The 21,131-nt window shown below is 41.1% G+C and overlaps 1 protein-coding gene and 1 long non-coding RNA gene across 5 annotated transcripts; one reads left to right on the top strand and one right to left on the bottom strand.

The window, feature by feature from the left end:
• Positions 1-4,571: 4,571 nt before the first annotated feature.
• On the bottom strand, positions 4,572-19,303 carry tmco3 (transmembrane and coiled-coil domains 3). 4 transcript variants are annotated; one of them, XM_042081102.1, is made up of 13 exons: positions 18,967-19,085; positions 14,868-15,320; positions 14,036-14,215; positions 12,930-13,127; positions 12,437-12,565; positions 12,098-12,190; positions 11,433-11,619; positions 10,800-10,917; positions 8,045-8,240; positions 7,573-7,723; positions 6,489-6,568; positions 5,509-5,595; positions 4,572-4,886 (listed from the first exon to the last, which is right to left on the bottom strand). In XM_042081102.1, the coding sequence occupies exons 2-13, from the start codon at positions 15,297-15,299 to the stop codon at positions 4,773-4,775; spliced, it is 1,965 nt and encodes a 654-aa protein (XP_041937036.1). In that variant the 5' UTR covers positions 15,300-15,320; positions 18,967-19,085; the 3' UTR covers positions 4,572-4,772. The 4 variants fall into 4 exon arrangements, 3 of the variants coding, with proteins under 3 accessions (XP_041937036.1, XP_041937035.1, XP_041937034.1); XM_042081101.1 differs by lacking the exon at positions 18,967-19,085 and adding an exon at positions 19,092-19,303 and having other exon boundaries at positions 4,574-4,886; positions 5,446-5,595; XM_042081100.1 differs by having other exon boundaries at positions 4,574-4,886; positions 5,446-5,595.
• On the top strand, positions 8,253-20,229 carry LOC121698755. The gene is made up of 3 exons (XR_006026851.1): positions 8,253-9,032; positions 13,430-13,434; positions 20,218-20,229. It is a non-coding gene; the product is annotated as an uncharacterized LOC121698755 (long non-coding RNA).
• The last annotated feature ends 902 nt before the right edge of the window (positions 20,230-21,131 follow it).

Genomic DNA, 21,131 nt, shown 5'->3' with positions numbered 1-21,131 from the left:
ATGCATATTATTTCAATGAGATTTTATCACTGAAAACGATTATTTCTGAAGACTTTGGCCAGACTTTGAGATGTATAAGTATAAGTATATATACTCTTTTGATCCCGTGAGGGAAATTTGGTCTCTGCATTTAACCCAATCCGTGAATTAGTGAAACACACACAGCACACAGTGTACACACAGTGAGGTGAAGCACACACTAATCCCGGCGCAGTGAGCTGCCTGCTACAACAGCGGCGCTCGGGGAGCAGTGAGGGGTTAGGTGCCTTGCTCAAGGGCACTTCAGCCGTGGCCCACTGGTCGGGCTCGAACCGGCAACCCTCCGGTTACAAGTGCAGAGTGCTAACCAGTGTGGGAAAACTCATGGTTTCACTTTCATCAAGGGAAAACAGCGTGTTGCATTGTGACATGTTGTTCCCTCGTTCGTTTGAAATCTCTGATTGACCACCTGTTCGAGGGATTTGCGACAGCCTTTCCCAGCTGTTTATAACATACAGTATTTGTAGCATATCAATGTTCAACAGAATTATTTTTAAAAACGGAGGGGATATAGGCTATCAGTTTTTTCCTAATAGCCTACCCTACTACATATCTCTTAGATTTCGCTAATGAGTGTTATAGGAGATATTGACAGCAAAATAACTTTTACAAAAGACCAGAAAACAATATTAGGGCATTTGTGGAAAAGAAAGATGGTTAGTGTGTTCCTCCTACATCTCACGTAAGTTATTTCGTTGCTCTGATTAATTAGGTCTATCCAGTTGAGTGCAGAGGCATTCCCCCCCTGTATCGGTTGAAACACGCCCCATAATTACATCCCAATGGAGCAGTATCAGACTCATATTCTGACTAGAATTGAGTATAGCTACGTCAGGCTAGTGAAATCCCATTCATTCACCTACAAGAACCAAGTAGGTTATGTGTGATGATGTGTAGCATACCTTAATCTATTTTTAACTTCCCTTCATGTTCCTTGTTCAAAATTACATACAATAGAAAGCCCTCTATAGCCCACACATATGGTAGGCCAGTCAATCTAACCCAAAGAGACAGAAAATTTGCAACAGAAATAACTCATAGTTTTTTATTGGTCCTGAATCATATACTAAAAGTCTACCGCCGTAGATGGAGTGGAACTTATTGTTTTCGAGATTAAAGGCCAAAGCTGTGCCCAACACTCTTAAGTCAATTGAGGAGAATAGGCCATACAGTAGGCCATATGCCTATATATGCATATAGCCCTATAGCTCTCATATAGTCCTCTTCAGCTCACATATAGCCTTCTATAGCCCTCATTCATTCATCATCAGCTGTGTTTGCAGCTGTGACAGTGTGAACGCGGTGATATGCCAAATGTATTTAGAGCATTAGAGCATTAACTCCCTTCTCATCACCTTTCCCCTCTTAACCAGTCAGCTGTGGAACTGCACGGGAGGCAGAGAGACTGGTTAGCGTTGGTCAGCATTGGGCTGTGGTCCAAAATGCTTGGAAGTCTTGATTTTTGGACCATGGGATGTTTGTTAATATAAAGTTTAAAGATGATTTCAGTTTTACTCTAGAAGATAAAATCCATGTGTACACATATATAAAAAAATAAATAAATCTGATTTCAGTAGTTACTTTAAAATGCAATAAAGAGGCTCAGATATATATCCTGGTCTTACAGTTTCAAAGCCTTATCCTAGACAAATCTATAGTAAATAGAGGTGTTTGGATCACAGAAAAACAACTTTCCTGCCTGTCTGCACTAGAATACCTACCGATGCTACAAGGCTGCTTAGCTGGCTACAGGCAGGCAGACTTACATGGAGAGAAGGATCAAATTATTAAAAGCTCTTAATTTAATATCGGGGCATAATTAGGGTAAAAAAAACGCTGACCGGTTTCAGCACTCTGGGCCCTCATCAAGGCGTGGTCTGCCAAACCTACTGAGGCTACTCCAGAGCTCCTCTGAGTCCCCATGAAGCTGTGGCTCTGCTGCGTCAGAAACCATAGACTGTATATATAGAACCGGACAGTGTGGCTGCATTCAGCAGTGTTCTATGGAATTGAAGCCGCCGTGGCGACGCCATATATACAGTCTATGTCAGAAACCCTCAACTCCTCGTCAAGGACGCTGATAGGACACTGTTTGGAGTGTGTCTGAAGCTCTACCTTACACACAAAAATCCAACAGGAAGTAACTTGATTTCATTTTTCAAACACAATCAAAATTCCACACTTAATCACCACTTATTCACTCAGTCCTCAATGTACAAACACTCATTACTTTACTGAACACCATCCGATCATTGCCTTACAATACAGTAGGCCTATGAATAGATATAGAGAGTACTCTTGGGAAATTTGGGAAAAAAATCACTATTTTTGGTTTCAATTGCTTGCATGTTTACTGTGTATTTCAACTTCTCTCTGTAGATGACTTTCACTCTTGTATGGAAATATACATATAAAGCCTATGAAAGACATAAGAGCTTTAGGTTTTGAGCAACAGTGTGTACATAATGTATCCTAAATGTCATATTATGACAAAAGTGTTTATAATGTGAGAGGAATGTTTGCTTTAGAGATGTGTTTATGACTATTTTGAATGTGTGATTTTGCTGGAGATTTGAGGCATTTTGCATTTTGTGAGTTTTGTGTGTAAAGTTTTGAAAAATAGACACAGTCTTGAAAATGGAGTTGTAAAAACGTATAAAAAAACTGTAACAACACGCACACGTTATGCTGCCATGCATATCCGGCGCCTGCTTGGTTCTCAGGCAACGACAACCAAAGGAATGGAAGATAGACAGCCAAATGAATGCAAGGATAATTTTGTATAAATGTATGCAAATTGTAATGATTTAATTGAGGACTATACCTTTTAGTAGATGGTTTAGAAGGTCTTTATAGAAAGTCTTTATAAATCTTTAGCTAAATATTCATGTGTTTGCAGAATTTAGTGTGTGATGTCTTATGGCAACTACAGTGTGCTATAACTTTTTCTATCTGTCTTAAGGGGCAGTGAAAACATTTTATAACTCATCTGACTGTAACATGCCAGTGGCAACTGTGTTGCAGAACAGTTAGGACAACAGGTCATCATATCTTGCACCACTATGCCACTTGCTTACTTAGGTCAAACAGAACTACCTCAGCCACTTATTGGCCTGACTTTGCACTATTTTATTGACTGTCTATGCACAATTTCAACCCAATTTTGCTACTCTTATTTCTTTATTGTATGTGCCTTCTTATTTACTTATTTATTGTTTACTTGAATGTTATGTTTGTCTGTGGACTTAATTGGTAAAATATGTCTTGTCTTCACCGTGGGATAGTGAGAAACGTAATTTCGATCTCTTTGTATGTCTGGGCATGTGAAGAAATTGACAATAAAGCAGACATTGACTTTGACAAGAGAACATTCTCAAGCAGCAGGACAGAGACCGTTTTCCTTTGGCGACCTCTGCAGGTCAAAGCGTGCAATTACACTATTGAAGGTCTGGGCATTCAATGTCAGAACTAGCCTAGAAATCTAGACGCACCCTAGCGGCAACAAATTACATTTGCTGCCAGGGCTAGTCTAGCAACTCTCCGTTGGCTTGTGAGCTCGAAAAAATTAAACTTCTATCAGGCCAATCAAATTGTGTATAGAGTCGTTAGGCGGGCTTAACATAATGATTGATGGCAGAGTTGCAACGGTTTGGCTTGAATTCCCTGCTACTTGAAAACAAATAAGATAATGTTGCTGTTGGCGAACAGTGTGACACGAGTTAAGCTTTTATTAAGTTGGCAAAAGTTTGAACTAGCCAACTAGCTCCGTTGGTGGGAATCGCATGGGACTCATAGCGCTGTCCTATTGCGTGCAGATGGAATTTGAAAGACAACGATTATCCCGCCCCTCGGACTGAGCACTGCGAACGGTGAGTGCCCAGACCCTACATTTTAATGTGGGTCTGGCTCGTCAGGCTATGTCAGAACATTTTGTAAATAAATAAACAAATAGATAGGTACACAGTTCTATGAATATATGTCACTGGCCTTTTTAATCTGATTCCCAGTTAGATTCCCATTTTATTTCATATTTACATACATTTGGAGGTACTTCTCGGGGGTTCACAAACTTTACAGTGAGCAGCGGCTGTACGTGTATGACTATGGATACTGGCAAAGCTATAACTGTATTCACGGCTATAAATAATATGTTAACATACAAGTTATGCTAACATACAACTTAATAACAGTTTTAATGACCGGGGCCTTTATTTCCAAAAAATGTAACCATTATGTCTTGAAAAATTATCTTCTTTGAAAATAAATCACATACTTCTGTGAACAACTGCTGAAACACAGCATTGACCAAATTAAATATAATAATAATAATAATACTACTAACAACATATTTTACCCATTTTACTCCTTTTGACTTGACAGAGCCAGATTTGTCCAGGCAGTGACCTTCTCTGCACCTGATGGGCAGGGAGCAATCTCCAGTTTTACCCTTACTTATCATGGCATTCCCAATCTCTACTCTCTGGCATTCCCAATCTTCACTGTCTGGCATTCCCGATCTCTACTCTCTGGCATTCCCAATCTTCACTGTCTGGCATTCCCGATCTCTACTCTCTGGCATTCCCAATCTTCACTGTCTGGCATTCCCAATCTCTACTCTCTGGCATTCCCAATCTCCACTGTCTGGCATTCCCGATCCTTACGGTCTTAATAAGGATGGACCCATCTTCCCAACTGCCACTGCACTGGCCACTTCTGACCAGTAGAGCAGAAGTTCAGGTGACCATCTTGCGGTCCATGTGAGGTATGAAGCGAAGCCTGGCGGCCCACCACAGCACTGGGGCCAACAGGAGGCTCAGAGTGGTCACGCTAAGGACCAGCAGGTAGACCTGCAGGAGAAGACGAGGGGAGGGAAGGGCGGTTAAGATTAGTAGTGTACGGGGGGCGCTCTGGCGCAACTGGTCACCCCATCTCTCTCTTCCACTTGCTTCCTGTCACTCTCTCTACTGCGCCCCCCCCCCCCCCCCCCCCCTCCCAGCCTCCCCGAAAAAGATTATTAGTGTACACTGTGCAGTGACCAAGAGGCTGATAAGACAACAATGGCTGCAAAACACTGTAAAATGCATCTGATGCACTATACTATAATAGCATACTATAATGTACTATAGTACTATAAACACTGAAGAGAAAACGGAATGAGAACACAGAGAGGAGGGAAAGAAAGAGAATCTAGTCGATAGCTGATGTGATTTTCATGTGTTTTATGTGTTGCAGAACAGGAACCTGCTGTAAACCAGTTTAAACTCAATCAGGCTCATTCCACTGTAACTGAATCGTAACCTTGAATTCTTTCCTGTATAAGAAATTAAATTAAATTAAATACGATATATAGGATATCAAATAGGATATGATGATGATGATGATGATGATGATGACGCCGCTGCTCACCTCTCGTGAAATGATTCCTGTGCGACGGGCTTGGCTGCCGAGCACGAAAGAGAACTCGCTGACCTGTGCCAGGCCCGCTGAGACCAGCCAGCAGATGTGACGAGAGCCGCGCGGCAACAGGGTGGACAGAACAACCACCGCCATGAGAAACTGTATAATCAACAGGGGGAGAGGGACAAACAAGGACGTTACCTGAGCAAAAGTAGAAACTATTTTAAAGTCTAGTTATTATGCTGTGCGCAAGGCATGTTGTACCGTGAAGGAAAAACAAGGATATTCAATTAGGAAAATAAAACATTTTAGTAAAATATCTAGTTATTATACTGTGCACAGGGCATGTTGTACAGTGAAGGAAGGCCTGTGCAGGTCACGGGTACAACATGGGACATGTTTGCGACTTGGCAACCATATGCTTGGTTGTTGATCGGCCACCGTACCGGAACCCTGGAACCCTTAAAGGGAAATTTTGCCATTTTTAACCTGGGTCTTAATTTTGTCATCTTTTTTCCAGCCTGGTCTATTTCTGTAGGGATTCCTTCCATGTTGTCAGACACTTCATGATTCTGATGGTCACTGTGCGTCAGTCCCACCACGTGCATCACACTGCGTGTACTGTAGGGCATCACACTGCCGGAGGGGTAATACAATTCACATTCACACAGCACCTGTCCGTAACAGGCTGCTATGGTGACGTAAAATACTGTGGACTACTTCAGACCCTGCATTGTCTATGCACATTCTATACTGTGTAACAAAGCTTTGGTTCAGCCGATGTAGTAATATTATTAACAGTATATTATTTTAGGAGTTTTAGCATTTTATTTTAGTTAACACATGATACCTGTCTGTCTGCATTCTAAAGCTACATTAAAATAAATTAGATGGGATGAAAAATATTTAAATACTTGTAAAAATGTACAAGTTAAGTTTCAAAACATGAATGAAATGTGAATGAATTTGCCACTATTTCAACAATGAGTGGGTTCACTATGACCCAGTAGCAAAGGCCTTGTATCGAAGTGCAGTCGCAGAGGATTACTCACCTTTAAAATGACCAGTGACAGAGTTAACACCAGCAGGATGGTCAGCTCATACAGCACAAAGGTAGGAAACACATGGAGGCCTGCCAACAACAGAATAAATTCACCATCATAGAGATCTAATCTAAACACATGGAGGCCTGCCAACAACAGAATAAATTCACCATCATAGAGATCTAATCTAAACACATGGAGGCCTGCCAGAAACAGATTAAATTCACCATCATAGAGATCTAATCTAAACACATGGAGGCCTGCCAGAAACAGATTAAATTCACCATCATAGAGATCGACTAAACTTTGTTTCCCATGTATAAAGAAGGACTGTACCAACTGAACCATGTTGTTGAAACATTTAGAGTTTCTCAACATTAAAGGAACAGTTGTTAAGATTTAAGCTTTAAAGGAAGCGATGAGCTAACAGGAACAACCCATTTCCAGTGAATTATGCTAAGCCAGGTTAACACTGTAAAACTAGGTTATTACAAACACAAAGAAGAGAAGGGTATGTATGTATCCTTTTATCTAATTCTGGGGTAGATAGATAGATAGATAGATACTTTATTGATCCCCAGGGGAAATTCAAGGCAATATGCAAATAGATGGCAAATGAGCTAATTTCCTTTGTTGCTTTACGTGGCGTCCTACAATGTACTGCTTGACCCAACAGTGGCCTCACTCGGCAGGTGAACATGTTACACTATGATCAATGGGATTTAAGCAAAAGGTCAACAGTCCTTCCTGAGTATTGTATTGAGCTATAATTAGTGTGCTAAAGCAGAAGCAAGGGAGGCGTACTGTTGTACATTCTCTTTATGTTTAGTTTGATTGCTTGTGAAAGCCATTTTCTTTCAAAGGAAGTTTTCTTTCTTTCTTTCTTTTGTTTGTTTGTTTGTTTCTTGCCCTGTGCTGTACCAAAAAGAAAGGGTGACCAACTGAACAATTATTCTGGAGCCCTGGTGTGCCTTTTCCATATTTCATTTTCAAAATCTGAAATGCTGCTGCCCTTCAACTGTCATTGAAGTCTTTAGAACAGAACGACACAAAACAGTACACATATTATTGCCCATAAAAGAACATCGCTCACCAATGGAAGCAAAAAATATTATAGCCAAAAAGTCTCTGATTGGCTCCACACAGCGCATCACCTCCGAAGTGACCATGTGGCCCTGTGAGGAAACAAGCGCCCCCGCCAGGAAGCAGCCAAGCTCCATGGACAAATACAGGAACTCAGTCACCTGGAAGTACACAAAATACATCAGACCATCCCTCATTTTAAAAAAGACACTGAAATAAAAAATTATTAATGACACTACAAAGCAAAGGATGACGAGGAATGAGGAAATCCTCATCTTTTATAACTCTGCTGTTTATTCTTATTTTTGCTGGATCTATCTTCCCTGGCTGTTGTAACAAGTACATTTCCCCGGTGTGGGATTAAATAAAGTCTTATCGTATCTTATCTTATATTATCTCATACTGTAAATGCTGATGTTGTGAGTATCAAATAAAACTTGAATTTGAGACTTGAATTGCTGTAGAAGGAGAAGAGCCCCTACCATTAGCATCAGGAACATGAAGGCCGTAGTCCCCAGGACCATGATCTCCTTGTTGCCCCGACATTCGGCATGGAGCTTCCTGTAGAAGGGGCCAATCAGGAATGACCGCAAGAAAAAACATAGCAAGAGTACTCCTGCCAGGCAGACCAACACCTGGACCAGCAGCCACAGCACGTGGACCACATGTGATACAGAGCTGAAGACAAAACACACAGTCAGTTAGGGAAGCTGCTCAAAGTTATTTATCGATTTTAGATTATTATTTATCTTTTTTATTATTATTATTAGTGTGGAATGCATGTGTGTAAATGTGTCTAACAACAAATAAAGTTCTCTCATGGGAAAATAATAAAGTTCTCTCTTGATTATCAAACATTTAACTGCTTATACCCAGCAAAACACATTGTGGGTAAAACAAAAACAAAAATTCCTGTCAATGCGGGTAAAAGACACAACATAACCGATGACGATGATACCCATGATACTGTTGCCACTCTTATCCTAATGTTGCCATTCTTATCCTAATGTTGCCACTCTTATCCTCTAGTAATAGTATTGACAGAAGCAGTAGTATTTCCTAGCTAAAGTCTCCTCTGCACTGTGGCTTGGATGTTATCGTCTTTCTGTAGGTCGCTTTGGATAAAAGCATCTGCTAAATAAAGAAATTTAAATGTAATGTAAAAATGCATGATGATGTAAATGGATTCACTATCAAACCAAAGCCAGGGTTCAATAGAAGCACTGGCCCGCCCGCTGGCTCAGGTCAAGTGAAGAGAGCAAGAAGCACTGGCCCGCCCGCTGGCTCAGGTCAAGTGAAGAGAGCAAGAAGCACTGGCCCGCTGGCTCAGGTCAAGTGAAGAGAGCAAGAAGGGCACTTTGGTAGGCCAGTCACTGGCCTGTTTTTTGGTCCATTTTTCTGCCCATCACCGCCATGAGTCATTGAATAATCATGTTTGTAAAGACATATCTAAACACAAACAACATAGATGTCGCAAAGCAAAGCACTGCTCTGCTCTGAGGGAACACCCATCATGACTGCCATGAGTCATTTCAGTTTACCTCTGGTGCTAACTTGTTGAAGCTAAGTGTGTGGGACTAATAACAGGGAGTACATTACAATGTTATAGAATAACAGTTTTATGTAAAAGTGAATTTTTGTGGATACACTACTTTTCAAAAGTTTGAAGTCACTTAGAAATGGCCCTCGTTTTAATCATTAATGTTGTAAATGACTGTTGCAGAAAGAAATGGCTGATCTTTCATGCAATATCTACATCCATCCAATGTTCCAAAGGCCCATTCTGTTTACCAATTGATTGAATCTGATCATTTTAAAAGGCTAACTGAGAAAACATTGGAGAACCCTTTTGCAATTATGTAAGCACATAATGTAATCTGAAAACTGTTGCCCTGATTAAAAAAGCAATGCAACTGATCTCAGCTGGTATTTTGTCTATAATGGAGAGGAATGGAAATGTCTAAGTGACCCCAAACTTAGACGAACGGCAGTGTAGAAATATATGAAGGGCCAGTGGAAGGAAAATCTGATACATACACGTGCTATACGCACAGTGCAACCATACAGGACATGCATAAACTATGCACTGTCACAGTCCTTAGTTTTGTTATTTTATATATAAAATATATTTTATATTTTAAATATATTAAATACGTGCTTTCAATTATGATGTTCTCTTACATTTCTGTGGGTTTAAGACATGGCATTTCTAAAGTCACTGTCTGCAGTTTCTTTACAATCATTGAGGTAATCACAGGATTACATTGTATTGCCATTGTGTTCCATGCCGTTTCATTGCGTTCTACCTCAATGACGAATGTTTTGGTTCCCGGTAACAATCTGGACTAAAAACAAAAGAAGTCTAAAAATAAGACATAAGACAGTACTGAAATGTGTCCCCTGCAGCACCCCCTGGCCCTATGTATTTTCAAAACATTTGGCATACTTCCAAAGCATGTAGTAGTGATCCATGTTGTGAAAATTTTGAACGTGCCAAAGATAGTGGCAAGTTAAGTGCTACATTTCTGCTATAGTTAGGCAATAGTGAGGTTCCCCCTTCACTGTGAAGCACGTTGGGTGTCTTGAAAAGTACCATATACTGTAAATGTTGTTGTTGTTGCTGCTGCTATATATGTACCATTCACTAAGTGGTACCAGTCATCAAGGGAAGTCCCAGAGGAACATTTTGCTGACTACAACAGTCTTGCCATAGTAAAAAGACCTTAAGATCTGAACTGGCCTCAGGCTGAGAGAAAAGGGAGGTTATATCTTAGTCATATAATAATAAGAATAAGAATAATAATTAAATATAATAAGAATAAGTAGAAGTAAAAGAAGAAGAAGAAATAGTAGTAGTAGTGGTGGTAGTAGTACTAGTAGTAGTAGAAGTATAATAGTAGTAGTAATAATAATAGCAAGTCATAGGAGTGTAGCTGCAGGTTAAAGGAGTGTAGCTGCTGGTTACAAGAGTGTAGCTGCAGGTCATTGGAGTGTAGCTGCAGGTTACAGGAGTGTAGCTGCAGGTCATAGGAGTGTACAGTAGCTGCAGGTCATAGGAGTGTATCTGCAGGTCATAGGAGTGTAGCTGCAGGTCATAGGAGTGTACAGTAGCTGCAGGTCATAGGAGTGTATCTGCAGGTCATAGGAGTGTACAGTAGCTGCAGGTCATAGGAGTGTATCTGCAGGTTATAGGAGTGTAGCTGCAGGTTATAGGAGTGTAGCTGCAGGTAGGCTTACCTGTCTGCTTGTCCATCCCCTGCCTGAATGAGGGTCGGCATAATGGCAATGAACAGACCCAACTGGACATCCTGCATCACCAGCATGCCCAGTAACACACTGCTGGGCTCCAGCTCACCTGTGAACACATTCCCGCAGAATTAATCCCAATCCTCAGATCACCTGTGAACACATTCTCGCAAAATTAATCCCAATCCCCACAAAAGACAAGTATACTCCAGTATCCAACAGCACTGGAGAGACAATTATTCCAGTAGCACTGTTTGAATGTTCAGGCTTTTTATGATGATCAATGATCCATTAAGTACAAGGAAAATCAGGAAATGAAATTGAGGATAGTCAGGAAAGTCTATACATTATATTCCATGTTTCGGAACATGACACACACCTTTCTTCTCATACAAGATAAGGGGCAGTGAGTGGATCATTCTTTGACACACACACGCACAGTGTTCATCTCTCTCTCTCTCTCTCTCCTCTTCCTCTCATTGCCTGCCTCTCACACACACACACATACACTAATAAAAATGATGAACTACATATGTTTAAACTCACTACAGTCTGCTGGGCAGTGGAGACACGGACACACTATTGATAAGTTAGCAATAAAATAATTCCTTTATGACCACTTACCCTCTTTTTCCGCACGTGAAGCGCCAGAGAGGAACTTAGACACCAGTGGGGTGCTAGACAAAGACAGACAGCTGGACACAAACACAGTTTGTGAGACATTAAGCCTCAGTAGCTGCCCCCATACCACCCCTGCTCCCACCATCAGCAGCGTTAGGCAGGAGGTGCCCTGCACAGATATCCTCCAAACCTGTTTAAAAACACACAACTGTCAGAGCTTCTTACCGACTACACAGAGATGCCTACAGAGATCCTTTGCCTCGTAATCAAATCATCACTATTCAAATCAGCAGTTTTGTGTGTGATGATTTTAACGCATGGCATGGTGCATTGCATGTTGTACAAAGTAGAGAGATGTACTGTATATGACACTGGTGTGACAGGAAAAGGTCACACTTGAAAAACAATTAAATCATCTCTTCATCAGACCAAGATGCTTGACAGTGTTTAGTGCTTGAATGGTTATGGTGTGGTAAATGGACAGCATTCAGCATTTATAAAGCAGTTTTCTACTCCTCCAAGCACTTTACAATTTCATGTCTTACATTCACGCACACACACACACACGCACACACACACACACACACACACACAGCAGAGGCGGCTATGCAAGGCGGCAGCCTACACATAATTAGCATGTTCTTTGAAAAGGGAAATCCAAACGCTACCTTGTGAAGTTGCTCTGGTGAGAACTCTAGGCCCACCACAAAAAGTGTGAATAGCACACCAAACTCCCCAATACTCTCCACCTGAACCATAGACTGACACAAAAAAAACATACTCATGTATACTTAAAACAATTAATTATTGTAGAACATTATTATAGTGCTTGGTGTTGTTTTGTTGTTGTCCATGCCTGGTGTATTATGTCCTTTCATTTCCATATTCTGTAGATATGCTTTGCTGTTACAATGTATTATTGTAGAACATTATTATAGTGCTTGGTGTTGTTTTTTTATGTCCGGTATATGTAATTTAATTCCCATATAGAGTTGCTTTGCTGTTACCTTGATACTGTTCATCCCCGATGGCCCGAGCAAAACCCCACAGATTATATAGCCAAACATGGGAGGCAGGCCCAGCTGGATACACAGCCAACCGCAGGGTAAAGAGAGCATCACTATTAATATTATATCCTGAGTGATAAAACAAAGGGAAGCACAACACACCAAGTTAGTGAGTTGATGAACCACTGAAACGATTTTGGAAAGATTATTTTAAGGTATAAAAAACTCTTCTGGTGTTGCTTTAATGTTATTTAAAATGTTAATTTTTTGGGGCGTTTGCCTTTATGTATAGAACTCTAGAGAGAGACAGGAAGCAAGTGGGAGAGAGATATGGGATGGGATTGGGAAATGACCACATGTCGGCATCAAACCTGGCTCCCTGCGGGCACTTGGAATTTGGTAGGGGTGCTGCAGCTTGCGCCAACGCTCCCCCTATTCTATTGATTTTCTACCAGTATTTATTAGCAAAAATCAAATTGACCTGGACACTGACCTTAATGAAATGGTGATCAGCACGGGACATGGTGGAGTCCCTGGGTTTGGTCAGGACGTACTGGTTGTTCTGGGAGTCGATGAGCATGCTGAGCCCCAGGCTCCCCTCACCCTCAGACAGCTTCCTGTGAGAGACGTTCTTGCTCTTCAGTTTCTCCTCATCATCCTCCACCCTCAGCACTGCTTCAACATTCATCCCCTTTATCGAATGAGAAACAGTTTACAGAAGCCAAATGTGAGGGGTGGGCGATCAGGGTCATGTGAACCAAAGATGACAAAGGAAATGTTGCTTAAAGAGTTGAGTATGGTGAGATATTGTTAGTGTTTATTTTCCAATGGGATGAAATGGAATGACACAAGGAAACATTTTTGAATGTGCAAAATTAAGCATACTGTAGCTGGCAGGCAATGGAGCCACGCTTATTTAAGCGGCTTCAGTGTATTCTAGCCTAGTCCACTCTTTCAACATCAAACTCAAGGACCTCTCAAGGCTTTTTCAAGGATTTGTCAGACCCCTTCCCTTCAGATTCAAGAACCCAACACAGCGTAGTTTTAGACACAGAGGGTACATTTACTGTTTATCAAGATGACTATTGGTAAGGATCCATGTCAGTGGTTAGGATGCACCCAATGTGACCACGGCATTAGTGGCACAGTGGTTAGCTTTGCTGCTTAACACACAGATGACCCAGGACCCAGGTCAATTTCATTCATTATGGTGATCTGATGATTAATTATGATATTACTGAATAGTGTTGCACAATGCACTAATACTCAAAAGGTGTCATGATACCATGAAATAAAACAAGTTACAATACACCATTTTGTTAGTATTAATACCAGAAGGATGGTGATTTAATTCAGAATAATTTAATCAGAATCATTGTTCATATATCAGTCAATATTTTTTTTTTATTTCAAATTCACTAATTTTGATAATGATTTTTTTTTTTTATTAGTGCCATGTCATCTAGGCCTATTCTTATTATTAGTTCTGTTATTATTAGTTCTGGTTTTTGGTGTGGTATTATTTCAGTATATCAGTAGATATCGATATGTCATAATTGTGTCATTGTGACAACACTATTACTGAACGAGTATCCACACCTCTTTCTTGTAGTCGAAGGCATGTTCCTCGATGTCTTCCTCTAGCCGGTCAGCAGCTTTTCTCACATCCTCCAGAATCCCCTCCAGAATCGAGAGTGTCCGGTTCTGATCCTTGGCACTTTTCAAGGCTTCCTGCTGGTGCTTCTCCGCAGCTAACAGGTCCAAATACTCTCTCTCCTCCTACACGAAAATGGTCATTAAAAACAAATTATTAATAGCCTATTTTCCAAGATGATTCTGCTGCTAACAGGTCCAAGAAGTCTTTTTCCTCCTACACAAAAATGGTCATTAAAAACTGAGAAATACTAGTCTATTGGCCAAGTTAATTAAAGAACCACCGGCTGTAATAAAATCTAAACATTTTATCTCAAAAACGTACAATGTGTGGTTATGGTTATGGTTATAGGATTTGGCAGACACTTTTGTCCAAAGTAACATACAAATAACAGTAAACATTTTAATATAAGAATACTGTGTAACAGTAATGTATACTGAACACAAATGTAAACTATAGGTATATATAAGTATATATACTCTTTTGATCCCGTGAGGGAAATTTGGTCTCTGCATTTATCCCAATCCGTGAATTAGTGAAACACACTCAGCACACAGTGAACACACAATGAACACACGGTGAGGTGAAGCACACACTAATCCCAGCGCAGTGAGTTGCCTGCTACAACAGCGGCACTCGGGGAGCAGTGAGGGGGTTAGGCGCCTTGCTCAAGGGCACTTCAGCCGTGCCTACTGGTTGGGGTTCGAACCGGCAACCCTCCTGTTACAAGTCCGAAGCGCTAACCAGTAGGCCACGGCTGCCCAAACTTTCCCTTACCTTAATCGCAGCCTCCCTGAGTGCTTCCAGCCTTTGCCTGCTGCTGTGTTTCATGCTGACTACATCCCTGTAATCGCCGTGGAGTACTCTCTGCAGTCCCAGTGCGGCCTGGAAGACCGAGTGTTCGCTCTCATTCAGCTCTCGCTGGAACACCTCCAGCGTATGCACCTGGTACAACCGCTCGGAATCCGAAAGCGTCGGGTCACGCAGCGCCGCCACGGCAGCTAATGACAGCTTCCTGATGGCGGCGTTTTTCTGCCGCAGCAGCCCTGCCAGCATCTGGCAGTTCTCCCGCACCCATCGGTGCCCAAACGATGCCCCAGCTCCACGGCCGCGGTACAGCTTAATAGCATGCTGAGCTACGGAGTCCTGCTGCTGGCGTAGTGCCACTGCAAGGCCTACCCACCACAGCAGCACACAGAGAACTCGCATCCAAAGCCCTTCTGGTGTCACCTGAAGGGAACAATGGAGAAAGGTGTGATGGAGGATTAACTATGCAGATACACAACAGGAAAAGCAAGATTACAGAGTAATTGGTGGTGCATATGGACCCTTTCAAGAGAGTTCCATTATCAGCATCATAGTTGGCCCCACAAGGCTTCCGTTTCAACATTCCATATGTTATCTTAACCCTTAAAGGTGTAGGTTTTTGAACGTTCTAAGTTCCGCAACAATTGAAGGTTCTAAAATTCTATGTTGAATTCAATGAACTCAGATATCCTTTAGAATACAAGGATACAAGGATACAAGGAAGTTTATTGTCACATGCATATAGTTACTGGAAGTAAGAAATGCAGTGAAATTATGTCTGGTCTCAGCCTATTTGTGCATTAATGGGGGGGTTTAGTAGATTAAGTGGCAAGGGCTGCATAAAAAAGGTGGGGGAGGATTGGGATTGGGTGGGGGGCACCCAAGAGCAACAGGGGCAAGGAAATTAACGTTAATTTCTCAACATTCCCGTCACACCAGTGTGACGGTACTCCTTTAAGGGTTAATGCAGAGGAAGTAGATTGGGAACCAAATAGAACGTTCAAGCATTGTTTTTGTTTTTATTGTTGAAAGGGTCTATAGTAGCAGAGTATAGTTCCATGTCAAATCAGCCTAGAAAATCGCTTCTCGTTTCATTTTCCGTTGGTTTTATTACACTTTCTAACTTGAGAAGAGACAAGTTTTAAATAGGAAAATTACCGGATATCTTTTAGTCATTTTTTCTTTTAGTCACTTTTAAACGTGATGCTAGCAGGCAAGAAGCTAATGGTCTAATCAGATTCAATGATCTATGCTAGGCTGGAGCTAAAACTGGTATCGCCAGACTCAGAGAACGGCTGGATGAACTGGAGAAAGGTAAAAATCAATTGTTTAACTCAAGGGGAGGTGGAAAATGAGTGTAATTCCCCAAATGGTGGAATATCCCTTTAAACAAGCTGGCTTTCAGGTCAGGTCACACAGGTTAAAATGGCATGGTGCCATGACATTCATGATCCAGTCATGTTGAAAAGCGTAATGACAAGTTGACTTGATATGGACGGAATAACAGAATTCAGTATTTAAAACGCGTAAAATCACATTGTCCATTTACACCTTTTGTCATTTCAGAGCTCTGCTGAAAAAAAAAAAATAATAGCTAGAAACCAGTTTATGCTGGTAGCTGGTTTTAGTTGGTCTTTGCTGGTTTTCTTCCAGCTCTTGCTGGTGTTTGCTGGTTGGGCCACCAGGTGGACATGCTGGTGTGACCATCTGAGGAAGCTGGTCATGCTGGTGTGACCAGCCCATCATGTGGGATACAGCTAATGTAAGAAGTTCATGCTGGTGACCAGCCTGCCAAGCTTAATATTGCTGGTGTAAAATGGTCATGCTGGTTTCCTTGAATGACCAACATAAGCTGGCATGGTCAGTTAAACCAGCAATGTAAGACCAGCAACAGAATGACCAGTTTGAGGTGGTATGACCAACTGAATTACCATTGAAAGCAGGGTAAACCAGCTGAGGGTATGTTTTCGAGTTAGTGGTCTAGCTGGTCAACCATCAGGGTGGTCAAACAAACTGGTCAACCATCAAACCACCTAACGCGAAACGTCACAAAATAAAACCACTTTAAATGGGAGCTGGCTGCTGTGTGGACAATCTCAGAGGTGCATGCTTGTTCATTCATCTGGCAAACATACAGAGTAGAGTTCTGCCTATGATGTTTCCCTATGTTTATCTTCTTTATTTGGTAGCCCATTTTTACTTTGTGCTATGCAGTAAAGTAAAGTAAGTCTGGTCTGTCTACGACAATGACATGTTCTGTTAATAAGTTACACAGAACAATTACAAATACAGTGTTTCCCATACATTGACTTATTTGTGGCGGCCCACCACAATTTCAACATTGACCCCCACACAATGATTTTCCAGGTTGTACTAAATTGTGCTTAAAGCTGGTTAGCATCATAACCACGCTGCGCTAATTTGTTAAAAACTGTTGCATTCAAGTTAATTCTGCAAACCTACCACCACAAATAGAATTCAATTCTGTGGGAAACACTGGAATATATATTCTGTTCAAGCTCTCAGATATAGCCATGTGCAACTTTGTACTGTAGAAATGTATATGACACACAGAACGAGACACACTGAATGCGCAGCCTTGTTTAGGGCTACATAGGAAAATACTATACCCAAATGTACAAGGACTTCATGAACATTATAGCCCAATAATCTGTGTTTATTGTAAACTATAGAGCTGTTGAAAACAGTGTGCTCCCTTTCAAGGCTGCCGTTTGTGATTAACTGTATTCTATTACTGACACGTCTATTTATCAACGCCATCTTCTTCTCCATAATAAAACACATCAATTGCATTGACTGGCACCTATTTTTTCCACAGTTTTCTTCATATAGGCTACAACTCTGGGGGGTATTCCAAGTACGTGGTTTAGTGACAAGCCTGGGTAAGTCAACTCCGAGTAAGTGGTAAACCTCCTAATAGAAGAGCTGTATGGCTTCACTCTCCTAACAAAACAATGGCATAGGGCTCTTGTTGTAGGAGATTTACCACTTACTTTGAGTTAACTTACCCAGGTTTGTCACTAAATCACGTACTTGGAATACCCCCCTGGCATAGCTTTCTACTGCTTGCATATTGAAATAGTCTAATTAGCAATATAGGCTATGTATGTGAACAAACCTGTTTTCAAACTAAATTCCAGGCCCAGGGAGAGTTTATTGCATGGGCCACTGGGCTGGGCTTAAACAAGGATCAACCAGGAAATGAAGCCCTGAAACAAGCCCAGCTCAACAGTAAACAGTAAGGGCCACATCACCACAGACAGGCACCACCCTGTGCATTTTCTACACAAGCAAGTAAAACTGACACCATTCCATGAAAAAAGGCAGTTTTCTTTTTGTTTAGGGTGATTCAACCATGATCATTACGTGTCCTGGGCACACCCGTGTAACCTGGAAGCTTAGGGCTATGACATGTCATGTTTTCAGCGAGTCCCAATCACATGTTGAGTCTGAGGACATGGCAAATTCATAATGAAATAAGCAATACCTTCACCACTATTACAGCAGCTTAGCACATAGCCTAGGCTAACGGCACTGTGTGACCATAAGTTTGCTATTGTAAAGTTAGCCTTGCTTTTCACAACGTCTTCATAATCATTTCATGATCCACCAAACGTATGACACAAACTTTAGGCTACATTTTAGATCACTTCAGACTGAGCAGTCAATCAGCATCATTCAGTAGGCTATCCTACATCTGCCTGTTCAAAGCGATGGGAAGAGCGCATCAGCAAGTTTTTCCTTTAACTCATAACCTCTCATAGACCTGAGATGATGATGCCGTGTTACCATTGATACATGTAGGTGACAGTTCACAAGAACTATAACCTAACGTTAACGATATATCACGACTTAGCACTAACTAAAAGAGGAATAAACTGCAAGCAGAATCACATCTTCCGGTTTAATTTAAACGCAAACTAGCCTCTGCCTACCCAAACTTCATACATAACCTGCTCTGATGATTCGAGAAAACGTTACAGCAGATGAGCAAAGCTAAATCTATGTTATGGTAACAAGCTATTTCAAAGAAGAAGCACGACTTTACAGTAAGAATAGATGCCCATATGCAGACGAAAAGTCTAACATTTAGTTGTGATGAGGTAAATTATAACAAAAAGATCTTGCGGAATGTCACAGGTAGGAACCACATCATCAACAAACCAGGATTACCTGTTTCGCTTCGGCGTGTTCTCTTCACGTCTGGGTGAACTAGCCTCCAGGAGCAGGAGCAGCCAGGCTGACAGAACAATCAGGGTCTTAGAAATGATGCCACTCCTCCACAGAAACCTCAGTTTGCCTTACAGAGACTTCACTGTAATGAACGAATATGGATCGAGTCTGTAGACTTGCCCACTCAGGGCACGCAGTAGTAGCCTAAACCAGGCCGTCGCATGCTTTAATGTAGCCATATTTGCTAGTGAAAGGTCCTTTAATAAATATAGCCCAGGCTACGCGGTTTATGAAATAATCTTCTAACTTTTAATGTGAATTGGTCTTGCAGACAAAATTGCAGTCTATTGCAGCCTTAATTTGACCTAATAATCACATTTATTATAGTCTATTCAATAGACTGTTCCTGTATAGAACAAAGTTTATTTATAGGCTATAATGTCCACTGTTTCATTGTAACAATTTATTTGAAATTGCCCTGCATGCATGTCCCTTAATCATACGAAGCTGAGTTGTGTAGGCTACTTTTCATTTTGAAATATAGCCTATATTTATAAATATATCTCAAATCTCATTTATTTATGCTAGGCTACTTTTAACATTACATGAAGTAAATAGAGCACTGAAATGGTAAAAAATATGTAGGCCTACTGTATATATTTGTCACCCAAAATTAGGTCAAAGCCTACACTTTTATTAACCTACACAAAACACTTTTATTTTGAAATATTGCACAAACTAGAGGTCAGAGGAAGAGTTGCAGTGGAGAAAGGCATTCGGTTTGTAAAATGTTTTACCTTTTGTTTGAAATGTCATGATTTGATCAAAATGTTTTATTAGTCCTACATCATTTTGTAACTCATTACTGGTTACTGTGGGAGTAAACTCGTTAACATAAAGATTATACATAATAAGTGATTTTTACTGTATGTTTCTGATGACATGTGGTCTGACACATAGCCATTTAATTAAAATTGTTTTCTCTCCCTCTCTCTCTTTAAATTGTCATGGGTATTACTGTCATTGTTATTTTCCTTATGGGTTGAAAGCACAGGTATCCATTGCCTGCAAGGCATTTCTGTCTGACACACCTCCGCCGTCATCAGCTAGGATTCACCCTTCACAGATGTTTTGCCCCTTTAAAGTAGCCTGGGTGTTCCCATGCTGCCTTGCGCGCGATTTGATTCACGCTGCTAAGGCAGCCTGGCGACCATGGAGCAAATTTTCGCCTGAGATAGGGGACCAATCACAGAACAAGGGGGAAAGCAAGACAATGATGAGCTATGCACAGACGCATTTGATAGACATCCGTGGCACCCAATAAACGGATCTGGGCATTTTTTTCAAATACGAGAAAATTAACGTTTGGTTCCCAGACCACGTCTCATTGAGAAGTGGTGGCGCTAGCCAGGCTACCTTTAAAGGAGAATTCCGGTGTGATATTGACCTAAAGTGTGTTGAAACATGATACCGAGTTTGAACATATGTCTCATAGCCGATTTCTACTTGTCCCCTGCACTCCGAAATCTGGCGCTAGTTAGCTGATGCTACCAACAACTTTTTCAATGGGAAAAAGTTGCAAAACAATCACTGTTTTACACCATTTACGAGGCTCAACATAACATACAGTATCTCCACACTTCATTGGTAGACTTCTGAAGGCCCTGACATTTAAAACGAGCGTTTGCAGCCATTTTGAATTTGGTCACGATAAGTCGAGCGGCGAATAAGAATGAACAGGTATGATAAGGGATCCAATTCCAAAAATAATTCTGTGGAAATGCATGGATTACAGTTTCTTCCACAGCAGACGTCTCCCTCCCACTAGGGGTGGGCATATCGATCCAAATATCGATAGTATCAATACCAACATTGGTATTGGTATCGATCACCATTATGGGATCGATACTTTAATTTTACCTCACTTCCAATATCTCTTAGTTTGTTCAAAATGCATTGTTCCTGTTTCACCAAGGGCTAGCCTAGTCATGCAAACACCATTCCTTTCACATTTTGCATGCCCGCTCTGCAATGTTTCGT

Source organism: Alosa sapidissima, chromosome 23 (assembly GCF_018492685.1).
Source record: "Alosa sapidissima isolate fAloSap1 chromosome 23, fAloSap1.pri, whole genome shotgun sequence".
Taxonomy (NCBI): domain Eukaryota; kingdom Metazoa; phylum Chordata; class Actinopteri; order Clupeiformes; family Clupeidae; genus Alosa; species Alosa sapidissima.
This window is presented reverse-complemented; position numbering and strand designations above follow the sequence as displayed.